Raw genomic sequence first — 19,223 nt, forward strand, 5'->3', positions numbered from 1 at the left:
AAAATATGTTTCAATATTACAGATTATATTAGTTTATTAGGTTACTGATATTAATAACATAATAATTATGTAATAATATATGATAATAAGTATAAAGTTAATAAACTCTTAAAAAAGATCTACAATTTAATTATTAAATATTTAAATATAAGAATAACATATTTCATAAATGAAATTAAAAATAAATAAAAAAAATTCAAAAATTATACAAGATAATAATAAATGTTTTTATCACTTTTTGGATTGCAATAGAGATTTTGTTATAAGTTTCAATATCTTCTTTAATTTAAGAAATCTTACAAGATTGTATATTTCACTTTACAAGTCATACACCCGACTTCGCAATGTTTTCTATATACACACATTAGAGTGGCCCGAATATGAGGAAAATAAAAAAATATTTTAAAGGGTTCTCGCTATTTAAAGCCCTTATTTATCTCAGTACAATTTTTCCCAAAAAAAAATAATCAGCCCTATTCTGCATTTCAATTCGAATCGAAATCCGTTTGGCAACTTTGGTATTCTGTATTTCGTTTCGAAGCTCCGTCAATAAAATGACAATTTACAAAACGTAGTTACGATCGTAATGCAGAATACACACAATCGTAAAGCATTGAAATAAAATGGAATTGCTTCTTTCTCTTAAAATTTAGTTTTTTGTAATACATACATATTTTCGATTGTAACGTAACTGAATGCGGAAAAGTAATCGAAATGTAGAATAGGAGTGAATTATCCAACTTTTACGAAATGGATGTCAAAACATCCACATTTTGGGCTTATTGTGTAAAAATAATTTAAAATTTATTTTGTGGATTATCCAACTTTTACGAAATGGATGTCAAAACATCCACATTTTGGGCTTATTGTGTAAAAAATAATTTAAAATTTATTTTAGAATATTTTTTGTTCCCAAAAAACTGATTTTTGTAAACATTACGATTGTGTGTATTCTACATTACGATCGTAGCTACGTTTTTGTAATTTGTTTATGTGGCGGAGAGTCGAATCGAAATGCAGAATCTCATGTAGGAATACCTCTCAATTGATGCGTATTAATGTACTGAACTCCATATTTACAATATGTTTGGTATTTTCACATTTTTTTTACAAATAAATCAAAATTCTACCGAAGTTTTCTCTGTTTCAACCGAAATTTTGAAATATAAAAATGTAAACAATAGGATACTTTGACAGCTAAGTAAACCAGGCGAAGAAGAAAAAATAGTAACTGCTTTATCGACTTCACCTTGTATTTGTACGCCATGGTTGCCATCTGGACGAATAAATACAAGATGGCGCCAGTTAAACAGCTGATTAGTTCGATTCCTGTCAAAGTTTGTTTTAGTAAATCAAAACAACACAATCGTCAATGCTTACAAAAAATCACAAAAATAAAAATTAGCTATTAGAATAGTGGTGTTATCTTGTTTGAATGTGCTTTGCTTGCAGTTCAACAAATTAAAATTATCACAAATAAGTCGTCAGTTGTGCATGGAAAGAACAAGTTGAATAAGACATTATTGATAGTTAAATTAAAATTGTTGGTACTACCATTCACTACAGACATGGATCCAATGAAAGTAGATGTTAAAGAAATTGAAAATATTTTGAAATTAGATCCATATTTAAAACCATTTGAACGTGAAATCAGAAGAAGGTTTGTAAACAATAAAGTGAAAAACAGAATAACGATAGTCCATAATATATTCAAGATTTTTTAAAGTATGTAATGCCAGGAACAATATTTATATGTATATTGTCCATAAAGTGAAGATATACGCAATCTTATTAAAACAATTTTATTAGTTTTTCTTAGAGCATGTATACTTTTGGACAATGTCAAGTGAAGGTTAAAATAAGTTGAACGAAAAAATATTTAAAATACCTACATTTGATTATTAAAATTGATTGAAAAATTTTAAGTTTAAACTGAATATACATATATTTACAGTGGAATACCTAATAGAAGAATGCATACGTATTTTAATTTAATAGAAAATTATTATACCGGCAAACAATGCATGAGATTGCTTATCAATGTCATGAACTTCATTAGACGTACATACATATATATGTATGTATGTACATATGTATATCATATATGTACATATTTACATTACGAATTAATTTTCACTTTGTAATGAACTTCTTTACTTGAAAAGTTCATTAGATCCCAAGAAATTTGAATTTTGCTTGGATGGGTTTCAATTTGTTCATTAGTTATCATGCGTAATTTTTACCAATATCACGCTAAAAAATTAATTTAAATGTTAAAAATTAATTCGTAATATCTTTAATAATGTATTTTAAAATAAATATAGTGCAGTAATGAAAATTCGTTTGAGAATCATCTAATGTTCATTGGTTGTAAGCACTCATTTTAATGACGAACTATATTATCAAATACGAACCGAACTGAAATTCGTGCTTTTTTTAACTATAATTCATAAAAAAATCTTATATATTAAGGAGTGGCGTTTTGCAAGAATGGATTGGGAAAATAGATAAACTCGAAGGAGGAATGGATACATTCTCTCAAGGCTACAAATACTATGGTCTTCATTTTCTACCAGATAATTCTGTTGTCGCTAGAGAATGGGCTCCGGGAGCCAAAGATGTTTACTTAACTGGAGATTTCAGTAAGTACAAAACAAAATGAAAAAAAAAAAAATTCTAACTCCATCAACATTTTGAAATTTACAGACAATTGGCAGTGGGAAGCCACACCATATAAAAAATTAGATTTTGGTAAATGGGAATTGCATATTCCTGCTAATGCGGATGGAACAGCACCCATTAAACACTTAAGTGAGATTAAGGTAATAATACGCAACCAAGCTGGTCAACTTTTGGATCGGTTATCGCCGTGGGCAAAGTATGTAAAGCAACCTCCCAAGGAAGCTAATCAGGGTGTTAACTACAAACAATACGTTTGGAATCCACCAGAAAATGAATGCTATAAATTCAAGTACCCAAAAGCTAAAAGACCAAAATCTCTACGTATTTACGAATGTCATGTGGGAATAGCTTCGCAAGAACCGTGTGTTGGTTTGTACGACAACTTTGCCGATAATATTATACCCCGCATTAAAAAGCAGGGATATAATGCAATCCAAGTAATGGCGATAATGGAGCATGCATATTATGCAAGTTTCGGTTATCAAGTTACTAGTTTTTTTGCCGCCTCCAGCCGCTTCGGTACTCCAGATCAACTTAAACGAATGATAGATGTTGCCCATGCTAATGGTTTATATGTATTATTGGATGTTGTTCATTCACACGCCAGTAAAAATGTTCAAGATGGTTTAAATCAATTCGATGGCACTAATAGTTGCTACTTTCACGACGGCAAGCGAGGAGAACATGCTCTATGGGACAGTCGGCTATTCAATTATATGGAATATGAAGTGTTAAGATTTTTATTGTCAAATTTACGATGGTGGCATGATGAATATAAATTCGATGGATATAGGCAAGTTCATTAATAATCTTAACCACCAAATACTTATGTTTTTAATGATTTTATAGATTCGATGGCGTTACTTCAATGATATATCATTCTCGTGGTATTGGGGAAGGTTTCAGCGGTGATTACAATGAATATTTTGGACTGAATGTGGATACGGACGCTTTAAACTATTTGGCTTTGGCTAATCATATGTTACATACTCAAAATCCCGAATGCATAACAATTGCAGAGGTAAAAAAGTGGTATTTTCAATATTTCTATATGTTTAATTTTATATATCATAGGATGTATCCGGTATGCCTACGCTATGTCGTCCTAATGCCGAAGGTGGTATTGGCTTTGATTATCGTTTAGGTATGGCAATTCCAGACAAGTGGATTGAATTGCTTAAGGAATGTTCGGATGATCAGTGGAATATAGGTAATATTGTTCATACTCTTACAAATCGCAGATGGAAGGAAAACACAGTTGCATACGCAGAATCACATGACCAGGCATTGGTAGGAGATAAGACCTTAGCTTTTTGGTTGATGGATAAAGAAATGTACACCCATATGTCAGTTATTTCTGAGCCAAACCTAATTATTGATCGTGGTATTGCTTTACACAAAATGATACGCCTAATAACACATGCTTTAGGTGGTGAAGCCTATCTCAACTTTATGGGAAATGAGTTTGGACACCCAGAATGGTTAGATTTTCCACGAGCTGGTAATAATGATTCATACCATTACGCTCGCAGACAATGGAATTTAGTTGATGATCCTTTGCTAAAATATAAATATTTAAATGAGTTTGATCGTGCAATGAATGAATTGGAAGAACGATTTGGCTGGTTACATTCCGATCCAGCTTATGTTAGTTGGAAACATGAGGGTGATAAGATCATAGCTTTCGAACGCGCTGGATTAGTGTTTGTTTTCAATTTTCATCCTACTCAAAGTTTTACGGGTTATCGTGTTGGTACCAATTGGGCTGGAACCTATAAAATTGCACTATCATCAGATGATGAACTTTTTGGAGGATTCAATCGCCTCGATAAAAATTGTAAACATATTTCTAGAGCTGAAAATTACGCTGGTCGTCAAAACTTTATTGAAGTGTATGCACCAGCACGTACAGCAGTAGTATATGAACATATTAATGATTAGTAAATTTTTAATAATATAATTTTGAAACCATGGTATAAACAATCTATACCATTAATCAAACTGTAATATAATTTTTAAATAAATACACATCCAAAGTGTGAATTGAAAAAATTAAATAAATGCGTATACTTACAACACTTTTTTAATATTAATTCAAAAGAAAGTGAAATACAAATGAAAAATGTGTTTCGTTTATTGAGCAGAATAGTAAAAATAAATTACATTTTATATATAGGTTATAAAAATAAAAATCCTGCAATTTCTTTAAAAAATAAAAGTACAAATGTATTGTAAAATACGTATAGTATGTGCGTACATTAGACCTGCCCTTAAAATAACTAGTCTTTGAATTATGTCGATTGGTTCTTCAGTAAATGAAATTATGTTTAATTCAATATGTATATGGACAGGTTTAAAGTACATGTACATACGTATCTATATGTAGTACATTATGAGCCAAATATATTTTTTTTTAAATCTTGTTCAGCCAAACATTAACTATTGCAAAATAATGGCAGATAAAAGAAAGAAAATAAAGAAAAATTAAATAATAAAATTGTTCAGAAAAATATCTTTAAGAAAATTCTTTTAGTATAACTGACAATAAATTGTATCGGCACTTGTGATAGAATTAACTGTTAACTGTCTGTTATTTATACAATAAACGATTTGATATCACTTAAAATTATATTATTATTATTTCAGTTGTTTTTCCATTATGTATACATATAAAAAACAAAAATCTGTTCTATTTAACAATGTGTAAATATAAAAAATCCCTGGCTATTGCATATTTGGTCTATTGTATGGGACTGGGAGTATGTGTGATTATATGTAGGGTAGGATTTAGGGATTTTAGGGCTGGAGTTATTTGTGTAAATAAGTTTTTTTTATAGTAATTATTTTATAAAAAAAATCACAATTTGATTAAAATCTAATTAACAAAAAGTTGTACTATTGCAGTGTATGGAGGATTGTGTTGTGTGTATGTGTGACGGGGATTTTTAATGGGAAAAGATTTTGAAATTTGTGTATATTTTAGTTTAATACCAGTTAATTCATAACAAGTATTTTTCTCAATAATACTTTATTGTTATGTCGTTTTGCTTAATATATTTTTTCAATTACTAATTGAAGATTATGCAAACGAACTTGCAAAAAAGTATTACGAATAGAAATATCATAAAATACTCCTGAATATTGGATATACATATATAGTTTTAAATTTTTTTAGTTTAAGAAATGAGACATTTTTAATCTTAACATTTATAACGTTTTTTTTTTTCAATTCTAACACGATGAAAGTAATAAAAATATGTATTTATATAATGTTTAAAAAAGATATAAAATCCTATATATATTATTTAACAACTAGAGAGGTAGGTTTGTATGTGATGGAAATTTTGATTTGTAAAATGTGAAAATTTTGTAAACCGGTCTATTGCATAAAATTGCAGGCTTTTTGTTTCGAAAGTAATGACTTTTATCATTACCAACGCTAACAAAAAATAACAATAAAACTAGAAAGCAGCTAAAATCGCAGCATAACATATGTAATTGCCATTTATATGACAATTCTATGCTACAAAATCCAAAGGACGATTGAAGCCGCCTTTACGATTCATATATTGACGGTACTTGCGTTTTAGGATTACATGTACTTCTCCGACATCATTACCTTCAACTTTTCGATTTTTTGTTGTGTCGAACGTACAGAAACCCATTGTTTTAAGCATTTCTATCTCTTCAGGGGATTTTCCCTCCAAATCGGCTTCACTAATTTTGGGGCGTTCTACACGTGAACTGGCACCACCACGACGACGTGTAGATGATGACGCTGAAGTAGAAGCATGTCCATGTGAACGTGACCTAATGTTTATATTTTATTTAATTAATATTTTATTAAATTATAAAATTTTGTAATAAAGCTTGTAAGCAATTTTAGAATAGAAATGTATGTACATAATATTATTGATTCCCAACCTGAAAGCTCATTATATTATATAAAAAGTCAGCATAACAGGCAAATCGACTGATAGAAAATAAAATCATTTCAGGTCATAATCTGGTAGACCAAAGGTGGTGGGTTCGATTCCCACCTGACGCACTGGTAAAGGAGCGCACAGCAGGCCCAATAGACTCCTAGGGGTATTTCTTCGGATTGGATGTACATATATCCTTTTTTCAAACTAACTAACTAACTAAGGACTAATTCAAAAAGTGTCAGTAGAATGAATTAAAAATTGGAAAAGCCAAAGACAATTTAAATCGAAATGATTTATTCGAGTAATATTCATACATTACGAGCCAAAAGCTAACCACTCGGAATCTCCAAGAATTCACAGACAAATATCTATGATGAGCACATAAAGGATAAAAAAAGATCCAAAACTAATTCTTAGTGAACTCCGGGCTTTAGAAATCATCATTCATCATAAATCTACAAATTGAAATCTATAGAGTATATTAATTTATATAATACTGCATTGAAATTAAAAAAATTATCTAAAATTATTGGTAAAAATCTGATACATATAAGGGAAAATAGCTTTAAAAAACAAATCTAGACTTAGTTCTGAATTATTTGGGTTCAGCTCCCGAAAGTATATGATAGATCAGAATTCTTACTTAACCTCCATTGATTAGTAACAACATTGTCTTGAATCTAAGTATAGCACTGGAATATATTAATAAATTTGAGTAGAAAAGAAATTGATATTATTTATTGGATAAAAATAATTTCATGACAACAGAAATTTTGAAAATATTATACTTTTAAGATAAACTTAATATTATATTCCTATAAAATGGTCATCCACCGACTATCTGCAAATACCTCATTATTTTACGACATATCCTCTATAAGAGCAGCACGTAATTTTGTTGTTACTGTTGAGGGTTGAGCTTGATTCAATTTAAAGACACTCTCGATAACGGAAATTTCAGTAGCGGTAGTGTTCATGCCAACAAATGAAATCCAGTCATTTACAACCATGCCGGCAGCCAATACTTCACTGCCACGATTTACCGTACCAGCCACCAAGGGAACTTGTAGCAACGATGATAATTCATCCTGATCCTGTATGGTAGTCTTCGGATGCACCATGCCGCCCTGGTTACTAAGAACTGTATATGAACCTACTAATGTGTTATCGGCTATAGTTTGACGGAAAACTTCAACATTTAAGACATCTCCGATGATTTCTTCTGTTTCTTTGTCAAGATCTGGATGAACCAAAGCAACGTAGTCATTGCAGGCAATGACATTGCCAAGAGCAGATAAGCGTTCTTCAACACGTTGAATTTTAACAGTGTCTGGTAAACTGTTGCGCAAATGTTGTAATTCAACGTCTGTAGTAGAACTTGGAACCAATAAGCCATTACGGTTTCCAACTGTCAGTCTACCAATTATACGGCATCCGCCAACACTAGCATGAACAACCGGAATTGTTTCTGCTAATTCTGCTTCATATACGCTATAAAACGTTTCGGAACCTCCAATTGCAACAAGGCAGTAAGAATTTGTTAATTTGCTGAAGACGCCAATATCGTCATTATTTTCAAACTGAACACGCAAAGCCATTCTAATTCTTTTTTATTGTATAGACAAGAGCTTCGTCGTTAAAATTTACTACTTAATAAATTTCAAATCGAAATTTCACTAATTTATATACACAAAATATAAAAAAATCTTTGTTTCACTTCACGTGGTGATAATTACGAGGGAATGAACGATTGGTGAAATATATTATATACAATTTCACAAAAGTACGCAAAAATACAATGTTAATTTACTCTGCTTTACTAATCTAATACAACTCTGCAGGCAGAGTTGCATTTAAGAGGCCGAAATCTTGCAATACTATTATAATATATGTATTTAAAATGTATACTTATCATATTTAGGATTCTGTTTTGGTTTTAATACACTACACGTTTTATTCACCTCGACCGGCGTCTGCTGTTTCTTTCACTACGATCTCGGTCCCGACTGCGACTACGATCCCTATCACGCTCGTGACGATGCGGTGACCTCCGTCTTAAAGTGCGACCAGAGCTACTTGATGGTGCCATTTCTGGGTCGCGGTCCCTTTCGCGCTCTCTTGAACGGCGCTCTCTTCTTTTTTTACGTTCGGAACGTTCTTTTTCACGCCTTCTATGTGAAGGAGATGGACTGCGACCCATTGTTGTTATTATTCATAAACTAAGTGTTGTACTTTAGCGTTACCGTCGATTAGTAAACGTTTAATGATTCCTCTTGTTTTCTTAGCTTTACGTGACAACTGTTGATGGGTCGTCAACAAAATGTATGAATTAAATTTTATTTAACAAATTAATTAATTTACTTACTAAATTTAAACGCCGTGTCTTGCTTAAACATATATTGACACCGTCATTCGTTTATTAAAAATTCAATAACTTAAAAACTAAAAAACCCAGACCATTCACGCGCGTTTTTCTACAATACTAAATTAAACAAATTCTTCGCTAAGTAATCAAGCCAACAAACATTTTTTTTCAGAGTTGTATAAAACTGCATGTTTTCTATATACTTATATGTTGAAAGTGCCTAAACACTGTCCGTAAAGTAAAATATTTTCAGTTTAATTTTAAAAGTCAATTGATGTGTCAATCAATGTGTAACAATTTGTAAAATTAAATTTTGATAGATATGAGCAAAATTTTACTAGTATATGGTGCTACACAAGTTTTTGACAAATTAAAATAAAAAGTTGACATATTTAAAATAAATATATGAACTACTAGAAAATCCACTTCTTTTTTATAAATATTTTGTTAACATCAAATATATTTTTCATTATTTTAGTACACCATCACAGCTGATTTAAACATTTTGTTATCATTTTTTTCTTAAAATAAACAACATTTTTTTCGCTTTAAACTAGTTCATTAATTATTGGCCCGTAAAGTTAGAATTTCTACATATAAAACGGTAACCCCTATTGTTAATTTTTAACGAAACCGTTGTTCGATATGTATATCATAAACTGCAAATAAAACGATAACATTCCTTTCTAACAAAGACAGTATTCGATATGTATATATATCATAAAAAAATTTTTTTAGCACTAAAACTAATGAAATTAACTTTAATTTAATTTTAAAATTGAAACTCTGTAAGTGATCTTGATTTTTTTTTCAAAAATAAAATTGTTTCGGAAACGCATGAGTAAGACTAGGTTTATTGATTATAAGGTAGTGTTAAGAGAATATAATGAATTCTCTCTGTTTGGCTAAATTCGCCGATTACACAGCCAGAATTGGGATTTCAAAATAATATTTTTTACATATAAAACGGTAACACCAAAAAATATAGATGTTTTTCTCGAAATTTCGTTTTTTGAATTATGCCAGTGGAAATACTAGATCTATTATAACATAACAGATCTAATAACACAATTGGCGTTTCATGTTCTCGAGTTTTTTGACTTGATACCTCTAATAAAAATCGGGAAACATAATTTTGTAATACAAGTTTTATTGGCTTTAAGATGCGCTTGAATAAAATAAATATAATAAAAACAAATAATAAAAAATAAATTATAATACATAAAGATGCGCTTGAATAAAATAAATATAATAAAAACAAATAATAAAAAATAAATTATAATACATAATTATCAGGCTCAGATTAATTCCATTAAAAAACGAACAGGTAAAAACTCACTATGTATAACATGTATGTTTTTATATTTCATCCCTGATAAAAAAGGGAAATTTTCTCTATGTACACATTTTTAAAGAGTAAACAATGTTTAAAAATGACATCATCATGAAACAAAATTTCCAATTTGAATTTGGTGGAAATATATTCCTCTCTTTCAGTCTTTTATAAGAAGTAAACTAGAGCAATAGAAAATGAGAAACAGCTAAAAGCAAGAAAATTGGGATATTCATTATTAGGTTTCGAAAAATTTGAATGATAAGGGGAAATTTGTGTTTTAATCAACTTGAAATAAAAACAACAGAAATAACAGCGAAGTATAAACGAACGAATATATTGCGGGTGAATTAAAAACGTACAATACCGAGTAAAAACCTGGATTTAAAAAAATAAAAAGGAAGTTATAAATAAAAAAAGTAAGCGCTATAAAAAGTTATAAAACACCGGCAAACGCCTCCATTTTTTATAAAAAACTTAATTGTTATTTTTTTTTATTGGCTTTGTACTAAGCTAGTGTGTGTGTATTTTGTAGTTATGACATAATCGGGCGTCGTCGTTTCTCATGTTCCTAATTAAGATACATAATTTGTACATTGTGAATAAAATATATTAAAAATTGTAAATCAAACAACAAAAAACTCAAATTTAAGGATGTGTATTGAGGATTTGATGAGATAATTTAGTGTATGTGATTTAAAATTAGTCATGCATTTGCAACAAATTTAAATGAAAGAAAATGGGCGTTGCTGCCAAAAAATAAAAAATTTCCTTCGTTTGGAAACTGGTTACATTTCTATAAAATATATATCAACTTGATGCTATTGAAACTTTTGCAATATAAAATTTATTAATAAATAGTAAAATATGTATTTAAAATATTGCAATTGACATAAAAATTATTTAGTTTTGTATGTTTGTTTCCATTTATATCTCAAATCAGTGTTAACAACCATGTATTTTTAAAACGCGTCAAAACCGATAGTTTTTATTAAAATCAGCGAAAAGTTTTACAATTCATATAAAAATTTTTGAAATTTAAAAGGATACCTATGAAGTTTTAATAGGACTATAGATATGATATATATATGTATTTATTCCATTTTGATGTACAATGTTGTGCAAAGGGTATTTCTTTAACAGACATGGTTGCATCTACAAGATGTATAAAATAGTTCTAAAGTATGGATCATATAATCGATCTCTAATATTACTATCATGGCTCAATTAAAGAATACCATATTTAATTTAAAACTTTATCCAATTATTTATATAATTATTATTTCAATTTAATATAATTACTGTACAAGGAGATTCAAAAATATTTATATATTTGATTTGTACAAGGTAGACCGACTACATTGAAATGTGCTATGGGTTTGTGCTTTAACGCTGTTTTTTAATTGTCAACATTTATTCTTGCACAGGCGCTCTCTATATTTCATTTGGTTTTTTCAATTCATCTCTTTCTTTTGAAATTTCCTTCACTCAATTGAAATTGAACTGCCTTTGATTGCACTACGTTTGGGCTGTATTAGATGTTTTGTGTGTACGTGTGTTGAAATATCTGTTGTTACACTGAAAAAGGTTTAAAGTGCATAATAACAATTAAATAAAAAATATTTTTTTTTTTAAATAAAATTGGTAAAACCTAAATAATAAATTGAAGGGTTTTTATTTTATAATTACCGCAAAATAAATTTTTAAAGCACGAAATATTTTAAAATTTACGAGTGTGACAGAGACAGTATTGTTACCATCGAACGGTAAGTAGGCACGCTGTCGAAAAATCTTCCTTTTTACGCACTTGGTTACAATCTTTTTTAATAATGGGAAATTTTTCAACATACTCGTTAAAATTGGCGATTATTGTTTTTCTTTGTACATTTGTTATTAATCTGTCTGGATTTCTTTTATAAATGTGTTTACCTGTTTATTATAAAATATATTTTATACATTGCCCTAATACATATTCAAATAAACTTGGGATTTTATATCCATACTAATTAACAAAGTTTTAAGTTTAACAATTTGGTTTAAAAAATACCTATGATTGAATGTTCCAAAAACATCACGAAGTTTTCTGAAAATATTGTAAGTAACATTTCAAAATTATAACAAGAAACAAGGTGGTGTGTTTTCTCTAAAGCTTCTCGAGACCTAGTTCTGTGGTTAACGAAATCGAACAAAAATCGCTGATTTAAAAACTAATTTCGGAACCGTTCCACAGTATCAGTTCCGAATGCAACAATTTTAAATAAAAATCATTGCTCTCATCACCAACTAGTTATAATAAGTACGGAATATAATCATACTAGGCCAGAAGAGGTTACAAATTTCTATTTAATAATAATGTATAAGTATTATGTATTATTTAACAATCGAGGCATTTTTATCAATTTTGACAATTTTAGTTGTTATTATCTGTCCAACACAATGCACAGCGTGAGTACCGGTCATACCCTGAGTGCTGGTCAAATAAAAAGTAATTCTCAAAAACTTCTGGTTTCGCTTTTACGTCAAATATTTGATCAATGGACATTCTACCTCTATTCATAAGCATTATAATATAATATGTTTCGATTTTCTATTAAATAATAGATAAAATTTATAAAAATTTGTACAAAAATCCTGTTTTAAAAAATCGTCAAATATTGAGTTTAAATCGTCAAATCGTCAATAGGTAATTTTGACTGAAAATCGTCAAAATGATAATGATAAATCGTCAAATCTGGCAACAGTGATTGGGCCTCATTTAACCCTAGTCCCCCAAAAAAGTTCCCCTCAGAAATTGGCTTGAACGTCTATAATTGACATATGGTTCGTTCACACTTATCACCATAGCCGATATATAAAAATAAATCACATTTTAAATAAACTCACAACTGGTGTTGGGTATTATATAGTCGGTCCAGCCCGATTATAATTTCCTACTTGTTTCATATGATTTTGTGTGCTAATTCTAGTTTGGCCTTGAATGTTATGTTACTTATATGAGTAAATAAACAATAATAAACTACATATGTGTGTACATCATTTATGTCTTTTCAAAGATATAAATATATGTACATATAATTGTTTATATATATTCATACAAATAACAACTTCTACCGCATAATCATGTAAGAAACGTGTTATCAATATTAAATTTGCTGAATATTTATACATATGTATGTATGTATGTATGTATGTATGTAAAAGTTTGTTAAAAGAAAGTAGAAGTATCACCAACCATACATGCATATGTATGTATACATGTATATAGGACAAAAATAATTATGTAGGAAAAATTTAATTTATATGGGCATAAGTAGTTTACGAAATCTACAAATTCTCTGAGATTTCTGTTCAAGATCGTGTGAGAATGAGTTTTTGTTATTAATTAAAGAATAATAACAAAATATAGAGTTATTTAGTATAAACTGTTTTCATTTTTTATAATATGTAAATTTATCCCCGACTCAGTGGTTTATCATTTATTTAGTCTAGAGTTGAATTATTTAAACCGACATTGCCGCCAGTATATACATATTTTGTGGTTTATTTTATATTTTTGTCCCGATTGTTTTTGCTTTATGCTAAATATAAAAGTATTATTTTGTTAATACATCGTTAATCTATAACAAGTGAAAATACAATATGTACATTTTCAAAATAATATAAATACATACTATGTATGTGTGTAAAAACATCTTCCGGCTTTTCTAAACTATGAATATTTAATGTAAAAATCAACATAGAAATTAACGGAAATATAATTATTTGACAATAACCTACTCATACCCAAAATAAACTACTTTCGTGACGAGATTGTTGGTTTTTTATTTTTGTTTATGGTAAAATGTTTTTCTAGACAAAAATTTAATAGAAAACTGTTAAATGGTGACACATAAAATTATACAAATTCTATAAATACATGTTTGTGTATAAATGTCATTGTTTATGTATAGAAAGTGAATTTATTTACACATTAATACATATAGACACACAAACATAATCGTTTGTATACATACAGTAAAGCATACATAGTACATATTTCCACAATCTAAAATCACATACCGAGTAAAGTGTGATTATTTATTTTCTTGTAATAGCGTCCGAAAATTTTGTACATATAAAGTTAATAATGGTTAAAATATCGGTTTAAGTACATTTGTAATATGTATTATTTTTATTGAAATATGTATTTTAATAATACTTTTGCAGGTTCGTATAAAATATATGTATGTATGTATGTATAGATTTCAACTTCATAAATTTGCTATAGGTAATGCGCTTAAATCAATTTTCAATGAATTAATGTATACAACTTATGACCAGCATAAACTAACCAAGGAGTTATAGCCAAAATATTCTGTAAGTTGGAAAAGTTGACTTCTGATGTATAATTTAGTAATGCATCATGTGTAATTAGTAATATTATCGGTGGCAACTCTATAAAAAAGTGTTAGGGTTATTTAAGTGCTTGTTTTTTTATTTATTTATTAACATGCTGCATAAAAAGTAAAAAAAAAATTGTGGTAATAGTGGTGTTACAGATTCAACTGTACACTTAATGTTGTTTTACTTGATATACTTGTTTTTCATTCGTCTTCTTTTTTATTTTTCTCTTAAAGCGTACTCTTTGATTTTTATTACTAAAATGTTACTTTAACGTTTGTATTACACATGTATGTATATTAAAAATTTTGTATTAACGTACTATTGACTATGAAAGCGGTAAAAACTTAGAAATCAATAAAATTGACTTCTTCACACCTAATATTTGGTAAGACCAATTTATAGAAAATAGATTTGCTTCAACAATGTTTTGTTCAACAAATCGCCGTTATTACAATTCAAAATAAGTATAACGATGGGTAAAATGTAGGTTTACTAAAATTCTTACTTACAAGACTCAATTTCTCATATAAATAAACAATATTTGAAAAAAAATAAATAAAATCAATGATGTCATTTATTTTTGTACACACATACGTACCTATGTATATAAATATGGATGTATGAATGTACGTACATTTTTATTAGGGATATAACTTCAGGCATTTTTAGTAAAATATATAAGATGAAAATTGGAGATAAGAGATAAATTTGGAATGAAAAAATTTAAAATTAAAAAAATTACGGGTGCCATTTTTGCAAAATCACTTAAAAATATGAACTTGGGTCCGATAAAATGGGTAAAAATTATACAATTTGAGTAGGCTGATGTCAGAGTGGGTGCTACAAGCGTTGCTAACAAAATGTTATAGTGCACTACAAACCATTGCTTATGTTTTCATGTCGTTAGCTTAGTACGCAAACGTGCCAAATACTATTCAATATGTTCTACAGGAAAAGCAGAAAAACATCACAAGTCTCCAAAGTTTCTTAACGAGAGAAGAAAACTAACTGCGTTTACAGATTAAAACAAAAATAAAGTTATTACGTTTTGTATTTTCTCCTCTAACATTTTCTGAAAAGGACTTGTCACGTTTGCGTACTAACGTTATGTCTTTACTTGAACCATATCAGAGTAGGAGCGAAGCTTGAAACATAAAAAATAAAACGAAAATGAGTAACGGCCATACCTAAATAAATGCGTTAAGCGTTGAATCCAAAAGTACATATTTAAAGTTAAAATAATATAATTTTTTGATTGTATCACGTGTATTTATGGTTACACCCCTAATGCATAAAAATATATCTTAATATGTATGGATTTACTCTGCGCATGACTGTAGTGAATATGGTGAAAATTTCCTTCTTATATTTTTTTCTTGTTTCATCAATATTCTATGTTTTTAAAGATTTACTACTTATAATATAGATGTACATATGTAAATATTTATCACATTCATATTATAGTTAATGAAATGTTAAAACTATTCCTTGCATCATTGGTATTAGTAAAAAACTAATCTTAAAAATGTGTTACGTTAGTTTCAATTGTTGAATGTAAATAATACCCCAGGAAAATTTGGCAAAAAATTAGCAATCTGCGGAATTTTAGCATTTAGTAAGGGATTAAAAGGTACGCGTTTTGATGTAATTATAACTATATAAGATCAGACCCGTAATTAAATAAAAAACAAATATTTAAATAAAAATTTATATAAGTTATTTTTGTTAAATTTACCTAAATTTTGTCAAAAAATTGCATAATTATTTCTTAAACTATGTAGATTATAAAGACTTTGTAAATTGTTTTCAAAAATGCAATCACTTTATAAGGTTTACTATGTTCGCTATAAGTATATTATTAGCTACTACATAGTGTTTATACCCCTAATTTAAATACGATTATAAATTTAGTGGAATTCGGTGCAGTTTTATTTGTAATTGAAAAAAGCACACTAAGGGGGTGATTTAATCATGACATCATTCTATTATTTGTTATTTATTTTTCAAAATCTATAAAGAGAGTAATACGAAAGTACAAATGTTTGTAAGCAAATAATCTTTACATTTATTGAAGAAGGGTGTGTGCAGGAAGAAAATAACTGTCACTTCGCTATTGAATATAAATATCGAAACTTTTTACAGCACAGTTCATTGACATTTTTTATTGTTAGTTTTTATTTTTTTTTCTCATACAAATGTCCTCGCGTGCTGCACGGCTAATTGTTATGGGCAGTTAAAGAGTGTATATACATATGTATGTATATTACGTATACGTACATATATTTAAATTATGTATATTAACACCATCCACTGGGTGTACAATATCACTGTACATAAAAGAAATCGATCTTTGGCATAAAAAATCCAACTCAGACAAAACCACACTTTTCACAGGATAAACAAAAAACTAAATGAAATTAAAACTATCATTATTAAAAATATATATTCTTACATGCGTAATTACCAAACATAAATAAGCACATAAAAATACCTGTATTCTGCCAAGACTGTTTTAATTATTTATTTAAGTTATTTATTTAATTTTTATACCCTACACTACCATAGTGGGAAGGGTATTATGCGTTTGTGCTAATGTTTGTAACGCACAAAAAATATTGGTTCTACATCCACCTTAAAGTATACGGATCGACTCAGAATCATCTAAGACATGACATGTCCATCCATTTTAAGATAATTTTGATGAAGTTTGGACCATACGTGTTTTTCGGACCAAGAACAAATGGTTGAACTCGGTCCATTATTTCACCTGTCCCCGTCAGTCCGTATGTTAAGAGTCGTACATTTGTTGAAAACTTACTAGATCAGTAAAAATGAAACATAAAAATTTTAAAAAATTGTTAAATATACTATGGCTAAATTTTGCACTGTTAGTTGTTTTGTTGTTTATTTGAGACACATAGTTGTGATTTGTTTATTTTTTTAGATAAATTGAGCGGAAATTATAATAGAAATTACTGTACAAGTATTTCTACTCGTATGTTTGGAAAGCTATATATCGTCACCTAAAACCCAAACGGCCCTATCTAACATTTTTTAAATTTTACAGGAGAAGCAAAAAACTATTTAAATTAAAAAGTTTGATTCTATCAACGCGATTTATTGTATTAAATAAACAAATTGTTTAATAGTGAAACCTATCATTTGTTATGATAGTTGGCAATGGCGTATATAAAACTGGATAAATTGTTCTTTTTACCTTCATAAATGTTATTGTCTTTTGTTTTTTGTCAATAAAATCGATAATTTTGATCGGTGGAGTCCAATTTTTTGTGGGGACATTTGTTTTGATGCTATACATTTGTTTGCCGTTTGTCTTTTCGGCGACGATATGTATGTAAATTGTTTCAAAATACAATTCAAATAGTTATTTACGTAGGAAAATTTATCATTCCCTCTATAACTCCTGCTATCTGGAACTTTCGCGTTCTTCAATACACAAAGTAAATTCTACTCTCACTGATCTCTACAACTGATGTCTTCTGTCCGAAACGAATGTCTTTTTTTACCAATGTTCCTATTTCGTCTTGTCCCCATTTGTCTTGACCCAACATACTAAAAACATCTACCGTCCTTGTCATGCAAATCAGGGTGGTCTTCTAAAAATCTCCTTCCCTCCAGTTCCTACATTCGGCCCTCCTAGGGCTTCATCCTTATGATAAAAATGGTTTATGTGCCAAATTTCATCAGCATACAGCAGTGTTGGTCCTTTCTCTGGCGTTAACACTAACTAAATGGTTCGAAATAGTTCAAACAAATGGTTTGCTCTTAATGAATATCGTTGTGTATAAATAATTGAACAAATAATTAACCCAGTTCCAGAAATATACATACATTCCATTGTAATATCGAAAAATCTTTAACAATAAACAAGATATTTTTACTTTTCCGATTTTTTGGCAATAGTGGTGGTCATGTCCTAAATTGTTAATCGGCATTTCCCTGACTTGATAGTCTACGGACTGCAGATCAGCAACGGACTTCAAACTGTGTCATGATCATCCACATTATCCCTGCGTCAGCATATTTTAATAATATTTTTTAATGTTGACAAAAAATACCAAATTATGTTCATAAATTTTTTTTGTCGTTGCTCCAAATTTGCGAAAATTTAAATTTACTATTGATCACAATGAGAACGAATTGAAAAATATTATCTACTTTATTTACCATTTCTAAGTAATATAAAAAACCTTCCTAGGCCAATACTTATATATTACAAGTTTTAACTCCTGTATAATAATAATAATAATAATAATAACAATAATAATAATAATAATAATAATAACAATAACAATAATAATAATAATAATAATAATAATAATAATAATAATAATAATAATAATAATAATAATAATAATAATAATAATAATAATAATAATAATAATAATAATAATAATAATAATTATAATAATAATTATAATAATAATAAAATCCCCATTGATATGATAAAAGTCAATGAAAAATTATGTAGATATTAAGATGTTAATTAAAGTTATCCGTATTTTCAATAGTT

At 28.6% G+C, this 19,223-nt stretch overlaps 4 protein-coding genes across 21 annotated transcripts in view; 2 read left to right on the plus strand and 2 right to left on the minus strand.

Moving 5' to 3' along the window:
- Window positions 1-1,369: 1,369 nt before the first annotated feature.
- On the plus strand, window positions 1,370-5,308 carry LOC119600073 (1,4-alpha-glucan-branching enzyme). Its single transcript, XM_037950108.1, has 5 exons — window positions 1,370-1,660; window positions 2,473-2,642; window positions 2,707-3,475; window positions 3,532-3,703; window positions 3,757-5,308. The coding sequence occupies exons 1-5, from the start codon at window positions 1,569-1,571 to the stop codon at window positions 4,621-4,623; spliced, it is 2,070 nt and encodes a 689-aa protein (XP_037806036.1). The 5' UTR covers window positions 1,370-1,568; the 3' UTR covers window positions 4,624-5,308.
- LOC119600075 (U4/U6.U5 small nuclear ribonucleoprotein 27 kDa protein) lies at window positions 4,793-9,116 on the minus strand. The gene is made up of 3 exons (XM_037950111.1): window positions 8,974-9,116; window positions 8,570-8,906; window positions 4,793-6,492 (listed from the first exon to the last, which is right to left on the minus strand). The coding sequence occupies exons 2-3, from the start codon at window positions 8,806-8,808 to the stop codon at window positions 6,201-6,203; spliced, it is 531 nt and encodes a 176-aa protein (XP_037806039.1). The 5' UTR covers window positions 8,809-8,906; window positions 8,974-9,116; the 3' UTR covers window positions 4,793-6,200.
- On the minus strand, window positions 7,290-8,555 carry LOC119600074 (eukaryotic translation initiation factor 6). Its single transcript, XM_037950110.1, has one exon. The coding sequence runs from the start codon at window positions 8,204-8,206 to the stop codon at window positions 7,469-7,471; it is 738 nt and encodes a 245-aa protein (XP_037806038.1). The 5' UTR covers window positions 8,207-8,555; the 3' UTR covers window positions 7,290-7,468.
- A 1,343-nt stretch (window positions 9,117-10,459) lies between the features above and the next one.
- The window catches only part of LOC119600071 (protein hu-li tai shao), a 31,102-nt gene continuing 22,338 nt past the window's right edge, over window positions 10,460-19,223 (plus strand). For 10 of the 18 annotated variants that reach the window (XR_005231118.1, XR_005231117.1, XM_037950098.1 and 7 more), the window contains exon 1: window positions 10,460-10,725. The gene's annotated coding sequence lies outside the window, so the exon portion shown is untranslated. Of the gene's footprint in view, window positions 10,726-10,838; window positions 10,994-11,790; window positions 12,073-12,208; window positions 12,401-19,223 lie in introns of those variants that run through there. The other 8 variants (XR_005231116.1, XM_037950099.1, XM_037950103.1 and 5 more) reach the window with 6 other exon arrangements.

Source organism: Lucilia sericata, unplaced genomic scaffold, assembly GCF_015586225.1.
Source record: "Lucilia sericata isolate MDLA Ls3-8-SP2 unplaced genomic scaffold, ASM1558622v1 Contig000104F_arrow, whole genome shotgun sequence".
NCBI classification, from domain to species: Eukaryota; Metazoa; Arthropoda; class Insecta; order Diptera; family Calliphoridae; genus Lucilia; species Lucilia sericata.

Excerpts from the sequence above, each read along its gene's own strand:
- LOC119600074 (XM_037950110.1), bottom strand. The coding sequence starts at position 8,206 with ATGGCTTTGCGTGTTCAGTTTGAAAATAATGACGATATTGGCGTCTTC.
- LOC119600073 (XM_037950108.1), top strand. The coding sequence starts at position 1,569 with ATGGATCCAATGAAAGTAGATGTTAAAGAAATTGAAAATATTTTGAAA. Across the intron at positions 1,661-2,472 it reads GAACGTGAAATCAGAAGAAG|GAGTGGCGTTTTGCAAGAAT; the intron begins GTTTGTAAACAA and ends TTATATATTAAG. Across the intron at positions 3,476-3,531 it reads TATAAATTCGATGGATATAG|ATTCGATGGCGTTACTTCAA; the intron begins GCAAGTTCATTA and ends ATGATTTTATAG.
- LOC119600075 (XM_037950111.1), bottom strand. The coding sequence starts at position 8,808 with ATGGGTCGCAGTCCATCTCCTTCACATAGAAGGCGTGAAAAAGAACGT. Across the intron at positions 6,493-8,569 it reads AACAGCAGACGCCGGTCGAG|GTCACGTTCACATGGACATG; the intron begins GTGAATAAAACG and ends TATAAACATTAG.